This window comes from Corythoichthys intestinalis, chromosome 18 (assembly GCF_030265065.1).
Source record: "Corythoichthys intestinalis isolate RoL2023-P3 chromosome 18, ASM3026506v1, whole genome shotgun sequence".
In the NCBI taxonomy this organism is placed as follows: Eukaryota; Metazoa; Chordata; class Actinopteri; order Syngnathiformes; family Syngnathidae; genus Corythoichthys; species Corythoichthys intestinalis.
In genome coordinates, this window is record NC_080412.1 from 13,148,712 (window position 1) to 13,161,048 (window position 12,337).

General features: G+C 43.0%; 1 protein-coding gene across 5 annotated transcripts in view; it reads right to left on the minus strand.

Moving 5' to 3' along the window:
- Positions 1-210: 210 nt before the first annotated feature.
- Positions 211-12,337, minus strand: part of fryb (furry homolog b (Drosophila)) — a 68,097-nt gene continuing 55,970 nt past the window's right edge. For 2 of the 5 annotated variants that reach the window (XM_057820675.1, XM_057820676.1), the window contains exons 52-64: positions 11,241-11,315; positions 10,981-11,154; positions 10,246-10,569; positions 9,606-9,746; positions 6,244-6,452; positions 5,949-6,153; positions 5,720-5,869; positions 5,563-5,661; positions 5,408-5,491; positions 1,346-1,363; positions 1,093-1,203; positions 680-918; positions 211-617 (exon numbers count right to left, since the gene is read on the minus strand). In XM_057820675.1, coding sequence (XP_057676658.1) covers positions 359-617; positions 680-918; positions 1,093-1,203; positions 1,346-1,363; positions 5,408-5,491; positions 5,563-5,661; positions 5,720-5,869; positions 5,949-6,153; positions 6,244-6,452; positions 9,606-9,746; positions 10,246-10,569; positions 10,981-11,154; positions 11,241-11,315 — 2,088 coding nt within the window. In that variant the 3' untranslated portion in view covers positions 211-358. The remainder of the gene's footprint in view (positions 618-679; positions 919-1,092; positions 1,204-1,345; positions 1,364-5,407; positions 5,492-5,562; positions 5,662-5,719; positions 5,870-5,948; positions 6,154-6,243; positions 6,453-9,605; positions 9,747-10,245; positions 10,570-10,980; positions 11,155-11,240; positions 11,316-12,337) is intronic. The other 3 variants (XM_057820677.1, XM_057820679.1, XM_057820678.1) reach the window with 3 other exon arrangements.

The window sequence follows — 12,337 nt, forward strand, 5'->3', positions numbered from 1 at the left end:
GTTAGGGTTAAATGATGGGTTAATGTTAGAGGGTTGGAAGTCGGAACGGGTGGTTGGGTGATTACATTGCGCTGGTATGGAGGGAGCGACCGAGGGAGGTACCGACAGCGAGGGGCGTAGGACGGCACGTCGGAGTAAGCCAGCAGATTTGGTTGAGATGCCACAGTTGGCAGGGCGTCCAACTTGGTACCCTGCAGAGGACATCCTCTAAAGGCATCAAAATGCGAAAAATTCGGAAGGGGAGGAAAGTCTAAAATCGGTTGGGTGAGGTGGCGGGAAGCGTAGTCGGGAGGCGTACGAGAGGCGGCTCCCCGGTACGTCGCCCCGGGGTCTTCGGGGAATTCCCGGCGTGCCGCTGTCAGAGACTGGTCCCGGAGGCGCTGGAATCGGGGAGGTAGGTGGTGACAACGCGGTAGCCCTGAGCGCGGCGGATCATGTCGCGGATCTCGCCGTTGAGCTCCAGCAGCTTGGAACAGATCAGGCCAAGGTCTTGACGGGAGCCCACCAGGGCGATGGTGCCAGTCTGGCCCAAAGTCTGGTGCCGGAAGTACACGTTGAGCAGAGTCTGGACTTCCTTCTCGGAGCCGCCGCCGAACACGCCGTGAGGCCACCGACGCCTGCGACAAACACGGCGCGTGATCTCCAATGCCTAGTTAAAATTTCGTCTTTTTTTACGTACCTGCACTCCTGAATGTAGCGGACGGCCTTGGTGAACTCGCGGTTCCTGAGACACTCCAGTATGGCCTTGACCGCTGCTTCTGACGAGGGGAAACTGGGCACCACCATGGCGGCCATGTGGGCCGCGTGGGCGTGGACCGAGTGGGCCGAGTGCTCGTGCTCCAGATCGCTGGCGACTGCCGCCTCTGCCGCCTGCAGGCTGGCGCGAAGCTCGCTCAGCTCCCGGGACATGTTCAGTAGCTGAGGCCACAACAGTGAAAAATGTGACTTCTTTTCAAGGATTTGCGATGCGTTCACCGACAGCTCAGGTGTCAAACAATATTTATATTGGTCGGCCGACACAATGGGTCTCCAAAAGAAACCATAACTACTATTTGAGTTTACTACTCCAGAGTTTCTTGTAAAAACACTCACCTCGGGCACAGAGCTGATGGCGTGAACCTGGCCGATGAGTGAGCAGTAGGACTGGAAGAGGAGCAGGAGCTGGAAGTGAAGCTTGTAAAGCCTCTGACACAACTCCAGTTGCTGCGGGAGTGAAGAAAAACATTAGTCAAGGTGCCACAAAGGTGAAGGCGGCGGCGGCGGCGACATCAAGACAGAACGGTGGCGTGCAAGCATGCAGAGATGACAAGAGATTTTAATCGGAGAGCGCAGGAAGAGAACTTACGGCCAGAGATTCCATTTGCTAGAGAGTGTGAGAGCGTGTTAAAGGGAGAAAAGAGCCAGAGTCAGACACATGCCATTTACACACAACAAGCGTTAATGAAGCCGACCTGGTTGAGACATGTCATGTTTAGCTAATCTGTACATGTAGGGGTTGGGGATATTTGTCAAGGTAATGTCATGATGTAATGTCACCACTCTTAACTATTAGTAGGCTTGGGGGAATCAATCAATCAATCAATCAATCAATCAATCAATCAATCAATCAATCAATCATTCCCTCCATTCCTCCAACCACCCCCCACCCATAAACCCCCCCGCCCCCACTTATCCAAGGTCTCTCGGTTTCTGAATTAATAAAATGTCAATTAAAATTAAGCCATTTTAAATGAATAAAAACACTTTTTATGGCCTCTAATGACAATCTAAGGTACATTTCTTTGCCCAGCAAACGAGAAAGGTCTGACTGCAGCAGCAGCCACACTACAAACCATGCCTCATACAAACTACGCCCCTACAAACCACACCTACTGTTGGTAGAGTGGCGCGAAGAATTTGTTTACTGTACTATGTGAAGTTCAAAGGGGTTTTGGCACAATAGGCCCTAGCCCAAATTTTTACCCTAAACTTAACTAGACACAAGGGTATTGCGACAACTAGATTGTTACCTTTGCTATGTTTGGAAGTCATTTAATGTTGTGACTCAACCATTAAAGATGTTAAAATTGCTCCCTTTATTGCATTATTTCCCCTCTGTCTACTTTCGTCATGTGAAAGTTTTACAACTGTTTCATCATTTATAGACAGATTCAAGTCAAGATTTTGCCAATTTAGGAGTATTTTAGATAAAAAGTTACTTAAGTTCGCGAGGAAGGTTCGCTACAACAGAGCCTTCCTTTAAGATGGCGGGTGTTCACTAAGGCACGTTCTCTATACGTGTGCTAACGCCGCCGAGTCTGCCATTTAGCAACTAGTTCTATATACACGTGATATCTACCGAAGCATATTGTAAGCGTTTGTGGCAATGTGGGCGTAGTTTGTAGCAACTCGGTGTAGTCTGTAGCGGCTGTTGGCTGCAGTCAGGAATTATTGCAGCAAACCGACACGCTTACGTGGGGTCAAAAACATTCCCATCAAACGCAATGCACTGACATTGTCACTTTTCGCGTACAATTAAATGTGATTAGCTTAACGCAGTACTTCTCAAATAGTGGGGCGTGCCCCCCAGGGGGGCGCAGGGCGATGTCAGGGGTGGCGCATGTGACCTCGGGGAACATGTTTTTTTTTTTGTTTTTTTTTTCCATACTGGAATAAAGTGTACTTGCACATCCACTCAGTGGGTGGCAGGCGCTCTCATTTTCAGAGTGCGGGCAATATTTTTGAACTAAGCAAGAATACACAAAAAAGAGATATGAAGGTTTTCGAAAGCCGTTTTCCAGCCGGACTCACGCAGCGACCCTCTCCGGTTCTCACGTGTCCGCCCGAGAAGTGCCATTTTCGGCTTGGGATCGTCACGACGACCGCCTTCACCTACGGTTCTCCCTCGGCCGCTGAGAATGCACTTTTTATCGTGCCGTTTGCCTTTTGGCTTTGACTTTTAATACAGTGGGAGATGAGGAAAGACCACTTTTTACCGTGTCTAAAAATAATTATAGCGGACAGCCAGAAGCTAAATCACTTAAGACGCCACTTAAAGACATTAGACCCCAAGTTCATTGATAAGCCTCTTGTTTTTCAGCGAAAACGTGCCGAATATTGCCAACAATCGCTCCGCTTTGTCAGTGTTATATCAGTAAACCAGTGAGCACTGTTAGCATGCTCAGTGCAAAATAACCCCACACCATTGCAATGGAGGGGATACGGGGTGACGTGGCTCAGTGGTAGAGTAGTTGTCCCCCAACCCAGAGGTTGTGGGTTCGATTCTTCGCCCTGATGAACTCGTCTAAGTGTCCTTGAGCCAGATACTGAACCCCACATTGCTCCTGGTGCTGTGTCACCAGTAGGTGGATGGCGAGATAGTGTAAAGCGCTTTGAGCGCCTTGAAAGGTGGAAAAGCGCTATATAAGTATAACACCATTTTCCATACGGTGAGGAGCAAAAATAAAAATTGTCCTTTTGTCCAAAGACACTCTTTTTTTCTTTTATTCAGTTTTGTTTTTACGGTCAAATTTTTCGGCATATTGTCCTCATGAGGTAATGTTTCTAATCAATTTGAATTTGTTATTATTTACTGATTTTATTACATTTTATTTTTCTGTATGAAATGGTCAAAAATGTACCTTGAGAGTATTTTTACTGTTTGGATGTGACTTTATTTTTTAATTCAGGCAAATTGATGCACGTTAAGTCTTTCCCGTTACAAACAAAACATTGTTAATAAAGTTATACTTTATTATAAGTTGATATATGTTACTTTTGTTCTTTATTAGAAAAAAGGACAATGTTAGGCAGAGGCGTACTTATGATAGTAATTTTATAGACAAATGATACTATTTACAGTGGCGGCAGAGAGTTTGGGGGGGCGCGGAACATTTACGTCTTGCTTGGGGGGCGTCACAGAAAATAATTGAGAAGCACTGGCTTAACGACAAATGTCCAATCTAAATTGTGAGGACTGGCTTTGGATGCATTGTGTTTCAGTGCTATTGACGGCGCTAGATGTTCAGTCGATTTTGATTGACTTGAATGCATTATAAAGGGTAGGAAAAGGAATAAAGTTTGCAAGGAAAAAAAGCTACTTTTGCACCCATCTGTGAAATGGAAGAAAAAAGATGTGTATTTGAAGCTGATAGTTAAAGATGGTGTCAAGTGTGTCTCAGCTAATGTAACTTTTAAGAAGCCATTCAAGTGCAGATGAAAACATGGAAATCTGGCAACAAGTTATTCACTAGATTAGTCAGAATTTGCTTTTTTGTGTAGTTATTACTGTGTAATTAGGGGCCGACAGAACAAACAAACAGCAGTGTTGCCCTTTAATTCCAGGAATGGAAATAAAGGTTGGTTTATTTGGCCTTTAACAAATATTAGTATATTTTGTACTAACTTTCTCCTTTAAAAATGTTATTGGGAGGTGAAAGGGGGGGGGGGGGGGGGGGGGGCTCATAAATACATTTTTTAGGTGAAAAAAAATCAGTAATTTTGCTTACAGAACATATCGCCCAGGCCTAATAACAAGTGTAAATTTTGTGGATTGGTGATGAAAATGCTAACTTGACTCAACTCTTGAAATGCTGTACTTGTTTGGTTTGTTAATAAAATTGGCTACCATTGACGGCGATAAGACATCCAATCCATTTGGGCTGAATTGATTGATTGATTGATTGATTGATTGATTGATTGATTGATCCACACAGTTCAAATGGAATGGATGTATACTCCTATCAATGGCACTGAAAGAGTTAATTTGCGAAAGAATTTGAGATGCACCGAAATGAAACTTTTTGGCGAAAACCGAATTTAAGAAAACTGAGAACGAAAGCAAAAACCAATTATTATTCCAAATATTTTTTTTAAAATCGCAATCAAGCCAGTTATTTTCAGATTTTGGTTTTTTCACATCACTTTTTTAAAATATGAATTCTTAATGCTTAGAATAAAAAAAATATTTATTTGATCGTGAAATTTAACCAATCCACAACATAAGATTATATGTTTAACTTGACCCACTGTATATCAAATAACAAGGTACATGTATATGACCTGCAGACAAGCCAATTCTACTTCTTGAGGTAAAGTGGCATTTTTTTTTCAAATGACAAATAGCTTCTCTGCTTTATCACACTGACGTCCCGTCCTCCGCTCATCGGGAACATGGTTCTAGTACTGTCACTCAAGTGTAAGGCTACTTCTTTATTCCAAACTCTGAGTAATGCTATTTATAACGCATGCCAAGAGAAGTCGTTTTGGTAAGGTTATTTTTTGAAAAAAGCGCATGGGACTGAAATCATTTTTAGTCACATTTCAACCACAAATTTTCGGTGCATCTCCAGAAAAAAAAGGAAAATATGTCAATTCAAAAAGCCAACTGCAAACAGGAACAGGAAATGTACACGCAAGAGATGCCTACTTTCTCTTCAGAGTCTCCAGGTTGACAGGTCACCACGGTGTCGCCGGGGCACCTGGGAAATGTGTCCTTACAGCTGCGCAACCACTGTAGGGCAAAAAAACCCCCAAAGATTTTCTTGATATTTGCAGTTCCATGAATATTACAGTACGTTTTACCGTGACAGCTGCATCCTCCCTGGTGTTGTAGGTGTCCAGGTACTCCTGCAGCTCCAGCGCGCTGAACTTCATCTTCTCAAGGAGGCCGTAAGACATAATCTGAAAAGCAAGAAAGGTGAGCCCGGAGTCCGCGACTGGACCCGTGCGTAGGACTCACAGTGTCGGCGTCAATGTAGATGGTGGGGCAGTCGGAGCAGGTGGTCAGCATCTGAGATGATTTGAGGAATTTGGAGCCAATCCCCCTCAGGCCCTCGCCCAGGTAGGAGGCCACGTCCGTAGTTAGCGTGCAGAACTTCCCCTGGAGGCTCTGGAGGAGTAGAAGGGAGGAACATTTCAGAAGCGGTAGAGGAAAACTCCACAAACCGCAAGGGTTTCGGATATCTCACCCTGAAGAGCGAAGAGAAGACCTGGAAGGTGTAAACAGCGCAGGAACCGTCAGAGTCGGTCACTAGCTGGTTGACGTGACAACGCCATGCTTCCTCGGCGTCGTCACATACGGCCGGCTGGAAGGCGGCTAAGATAGCGGAAAAAAACGGGGACGGCGGAGGCGGGAAGCCCAAATCCTCCAAGTCGTCAGCGTCGTCACGTAACCTGAAACAAGAAACAAGACTTTTGAGTTGCTTACATGTCGCTTGAGTTAGTTGGGGTTCATTTGACTCATAAAATAAAATTCATTTTGACCTGGGCAGACTGTTTGGATCCAGAAAGTCCAGTGGCGGTTGGCAGTAGTCGAGCCGGCGGTCCAGATGAGGCGCACGGGCCTGCGCTTGCCCGGGCAGCTCCAGGGTAAAACTCTCGCCGCAGTCCGAGCCGGCGGGAAGCTCGTTCGTGCTCAGGGACAGATCGTCGTCTTGAGCCTGCGTGTCCTCGTCGTCACCGCACGCCCCAGCCTGCCCGTGAGCAGTGTTGTTAATCTTACTTTACAAAAGTAATTAGTGACAGTTAAAAATTACTTCTCCAATAAAGTCATTGAGTTAGTAACTCAGTTACCTCAATAGAAGAGTAATTAGTTACTCGGCAGACGTTACTTTTCATATTTTACACATTATTATATGATCCATTCTATAACGTCTTTCACGCCAAATATGTTGATATTAACTGATTGAATTGAACTGAACCCCCCACCCCCCAAAAAAACACTTTTCACCTATATAAGAGGGTAATGGTATACAAACTTTCAAACATTCAAATGCTGTGAAAATTAAGCCTTTTGATTTTCTTGTTGTACTGAACCCGTACCGAACGTGACCCCCATACGTACTGAACCGTGACTTGTCACACCTCTAATATATATATTTTTTTCAAAATACAGGTGAGGCTCTGAATGTCTTCCCTCTTCTATCTTTGCTCTAGTTGTTTTTATTTATGAATAAAGAAAAATCACACAAGGGTTATGGATACGTCATTCAAGAAAAGTTTAGGGCAACTGACTATTTTTGGTAATAAAAACAAAAACAAATTATTAATATATTGTAGCATCTATAAGGGCACCACCCACTTGGTGATGGTAATGCATACTCAACAGGAAAACAGTCCATTATTTTCAATTAATTGTACCCACCTGAAAGCCCCCAACTGTATGTTAAAAAAAAAAAAATTGCCTGAGAGTTTAAGATGACGCTCCCCACGCTAAATGCTAATGCTAGTGAGAGCGCGAATGGTATGCTAACGCTCCGAGCCACTTAGCACCGCGCTTGTAACAGCGTCATAACCCCCCTTCCCTCCTCTCCCCTGCCGCTCTGCTCTCTCTGTGTTGCCCGCATCATTCACCCAAATTGCAGTTACACACGCCTTCACAATTCAGTTAACGGTAACGGCGTAGCAAAGAAGGAAAAGTAAATCATTTGATTACTCACTACTGACAAAGACAACGCCGTTATACTCTAACGCCGCTTTTAACAACACTGCCTGTGACCAAGCCCGTCGACAGGAGGGGAGGGCAATGTATGTTGTCCCTGGCCTAAGGACCGTAGGGTCCCCTTCCCTGAAAGACTCTTAGTTTATTTTACTTTACATTCACATATTTATTTTTTATTTAAATCATTGTCTGATTAAATATTATGTTCTACTCGATATATACTTTAAAAAAATTAACTTATTAAATATTTCAATTTTTTTTTTTTTTTCCTTTTTTGCACAACGCCATCCCCTCAACCCCCTCTGTCTTAGCAGAGAATGGTTTGACCCCGCTCTGGCGCACTCAAGGCTACACTACATATGTGCGGGAAATTAAAATCTGTCATTGTTATAAACTCTAAACATGCCGAGTCGTCATAAATCGGGTGCGCAGAAAAGAAAAGAAAAAAAGATGAAGATCATGGGGTGAACGAGAAAAAATGATCAAGTTTTTAAAAGGGGGACAAGAAGCGAGAAATTAGGGCTAGAGTTGCCTGTGGACGGTGATGTTGGTAAGTGAACAACAGCCGCTAACACTGAACGTTTACATTTGCGATCACCGTGACCAAAGCCCGACTCGAGTCTGTCACCGGCCGCTTGTAGCCTATTGAGCTGCGGTATGACAAGACATGCTGCTGGCGTTGAGCCGAGGCAGGGATATGATTTATGTTAGTCTGTGGGGAGCAGGTGCACGAGGCTGAACAGACTCGGGTCCGGCTGCTGGATTTATCTTGGGCTTACAACCCACTGTGTATTATAGCAAACTCTAATACAAATCCATCAAACAGGATGGTTTTACTTAGGTTTTATAGTTATACTGTTTCGTTGCTTAGCAGGCAGGCATAGCACTCTTAGTTGTATTGTATTGTATTGTAGCTTACATGGGACAATAGATGGAAATTGTTTGTTTATATTGTGCCACATCACATTACGGTAGGTTAAATTTAACTGTCCATCTCAAATTAAATTATTTGAAAATTTACGCTGTCATCGCTCGCAAAGCGTTAAAAGTACTGTGTATGTTGTCGTGACAAGCCGGTGGCAGGGCTGGGAGGGGGGGGGGGGGCCTATAATGGTCCCTGCAAGTCTGTTGATAGCCCTGCCCGTGAGGCATCATCAGTGTATGGAAGAAAACGTGATTCTGTACGTGCTCAACTGCATATACAAACAAAGGTGGGTAGAGTAGCCATAAATTTTATTCAAGTAAGAATAGCGTTACTTCAAAATAATATTACTCAAGTCAAAGTAAAAGTAGTTGTCGAAAAAATGTACTCAAGTGCAAGTAAAAGTATTTGGTGAAAAGAATACTCAAGTAATGAGTAACATTGTGAGTAACTTCTTATATTTTTGTTGGATTTTTTTTTTTTTTTTTTAACGATGGCATTTTTTGTAGCACAAAGTTATCTATATGGACTGTTCTTATAATGATACTTTACAATAACCCATTACATAATCACATTAAGCTAAAGAAATAGAAAAGAAATATAGTCGGATTACGAAGAGAGAAAAAAAGTTACATAAATGAAGCATTATTCGTCCAAAGAGCATGACTGCCCTCTGGTGGAGAAATAGTTTGAATAGTGAAGAGTTCCTTCATAATTACTATTTTGAAATTAAAAGGATCGGATTTCCGGTGTTCCGTCGTCAATCGGTGCCAAATAAAAACTGGGAGAGAGGTTAAAATCTGCGCTTTCGAGTCATGTTGACAACAGCGCTCAATATCAAATACTGCATTTTTTATCGTGCTTTAAAGACACCACATGATTGAACAGGCTGGCGTGAAGTTCGAACGGCAAGCTTGCGTCTGATTGTATAGTGGTATAAGTCATGTGATTATTGTTGCGATGTCTCATTGGTGAAATCGGTAGAGCTACCCCAGTAATACAGCAGGCACTTCTCTACTCTTGGCATCACTGGCAAAAAAAAAATAAAATAAAATTAAAAAATATATATATATAATAATATAATATGTAGAATAAACAGGAAAAATGTCTCTTGTGTAGCCCAAAGTAGCAGAGTAAGAGTTGCATTTTTTCTTCACAAATCTACTCAAGTAAAAGAAAAAAGGACATAGTAAATGCAATGGAGTACATGTGACGCTACGACCCACCTCTGCCTACAACGTACGCAATCCGGCCGATTCTCACCTGGCCACTGCTGAGGTGGTCATGCAGCAGCACCCCCTGGCCCGGTGTGGTTGCGCCAAAAGACTGCGGGTCAGCAGACGTGTCGTACGACGTGGACAGCGAGTCCGTGTGGTTGGTCTCATCCGACGGAGATGGATTCGTCTGGAAGATTATAGCGACACAGTCATATAGTTTGTCAGGATATAGGTATGATGAAGAAAATTTGGAATGCATCTCTTTGGTTGCCATTGGCGGCGACAGAAGTCAAATCCATTTGAACTGGGAGGGTTTGGCGCCCTCCCAGTCCATTAGATTGGATGTCTAGAAGTGAAAACTCATTTGAGTTAAAAATTATGAATAAATTAAATGATGATGACATTCTAGCTGATTTATGGATTCTTGTAGTTGCGAATATAATGTGAAACCTACCCTCTGTTATTCGCGTCGATAAACTATTTGTTGTCTTTGTACTCTTGTTTCTAAGCAATTGCGAGTTGAGAAGCCTTACTTAGACCAAAGTCATGCTTTGATATGTCATCTTGTGCTAGCTATAGGCAATAATAAACCTTTGTAAGGGACTGGTGGCATGTCCCTACAGACTATTCGCATATAATCGGTAATGTGTCCTGAACGGCCAAGTGTAACATTTTGTGGTACATACCAGCTGCGAGTGCGAAAGGCTCCGGCTGGTGGAGGACTCTTCTTCCTCAGAGGACTCCTCGGAATCATGCGGATCTTCGTGTCCCAGGCTGGGCGTGCTGCCCGAGTGCTGGCTCTCCTCCAGCAGGTCGCCCAGCTCTGTGCTGTCCAGGGATCGGCGCCGCACACCCCAGTTGAAGTTGTCCACCGTCTCGCCCTGGAGGGAAAGCCCACAAAAGTCACCAACAACATAGGCAAAGGAGCCATTCGCACCACCAACATAACAGCGAGAGGAAAAGCTCCTTTGCTGTGGATGCTGAACGTGAGGCAAACTTACCTGGAGCTCCTGAGCGACATGGGGAAGAAAAAGAGACACTTAGTTAGACAGTGAAGGATATTTCTATTACATGCACTTCTCTTTTAACCCTTTACAGGACAATTGACTATTTTTGGTAATAACAAAAACATAAAGACTTGATATCCACATGTGTAGATATCATATTTTGGATCAGAAATACATTGGTTACAACACACAAAACACTCAAAAGTTTTTTTATTTTTTTATTTTAAATTTCATAGTATTTAACTCATTGGCTGCCATAGACGTTTAAGCGCCATAAATGATGGCCAATGAGTTCAGTTAAGGCCCTATAAAGGTTTAATATGAAATCTTTCTTCTTAATAAATAATTGTATTCTTATCTGATTACAAGTTTTTCCCAACGTTGTATAGTTTGACCTCAATACCCTTGTCTTACCTCGCCGTCCTCCAGCTCCACATCCAGGAAGTCAAAGTCTCTGAAAACCCGGAACTGCTGCTCGCTAGCCGTGTCGTCCAGCGTGTCCTCCCTAGTGCCGCCCTCCTCCGAAGATACGCCGCTCTCGCGCACCTCCATCATCATGTCCAGGTCGCCGCAGGACGAGAAAATCACCTGTTGGCGGCAAAAAAATGAGAGTGAATTTTCCCACAGAAATGGACATGTTCTTGTTGCTACGCAGAGGAAATAAGACAGCTTACCGACGGGTTCTTTGTAAGTCCAACTTCTTGTCCACACAGAGATAGAACATTTACCAGTTTCTCTCTGGTGCGCTTCTAAAGGACATAAAAATAATATATACAAAATATAGTCAAGCAGTTGGAAAGAGTATATGCAATATATATTCCGTAACTTTCGGACGATATGCCACCACCTACCAAATTTGACATGAAAACAGCATTTGCTTATTGATAAGCCGCACTGGATTATAAACCGCAGCTGTCCTCACCGTATTATGAGATATTTACACCAGGGCTGTCCCAAACGACTAATTTCCTCCCGATTAGTCAGCCGACTATTTTTACGATTGGTCGAACAATCTAATTTTAAAAAAATTTTTAAATTACTTTAATAATGAAATTTTTGTCGAAGCTTATTAATTCACAAAAAAACATTTTGGAAGACCTAAATTCTTTATTAACGTATAAATAAATAAAAAATATCAATAATAAATCACAAACAATGAGGTCAAATGCTGCTGGCATGAACTCGTGCAAAAAAAAATGTAATCGGAAACACTGAGACTACATCTCTTTAACAGGAGTCAAAACAATTCTTACTCTTTTTGTGGTATGTCATTGTCGATATTGTTCTAAATGTTAAAATGAATTGCAATGTCCCGGACAACCATTTTCAGAATACTTTGTGTGAGTACAGATGCTTTTTCTGGTGTGCATTCCGCATTTTTGGGGGAGGAGAAAAACTGTTCAACTTTTGTTTGTTTTAACCTGAAAAGATAAAGTAGAGGGCACACTGAAATATTACCACAATTATTTTGAATGAGAGGCACACATACGCACACTCTCACAGTAACAAAAATTATATATATAGTATTAATTTTATAGTATACTACTATATGTGTATACACAATGATACTTTATAATATAAAGTAACTAACATTAGTGCAGTCACGGATTAGAGTAAGCAGGCTTAAGCTCACGAACTTTTCGCCTCAAGAACATTAAATTCGCGAGCATAAAGTCTCTGCTGACGAACTAGTTTTCGGCGGACGAACCAAACCACGCGGTCGAACAGCGCCACGAGAAGCTGACGCACGCTCACGACGTCCCAGTTCGTC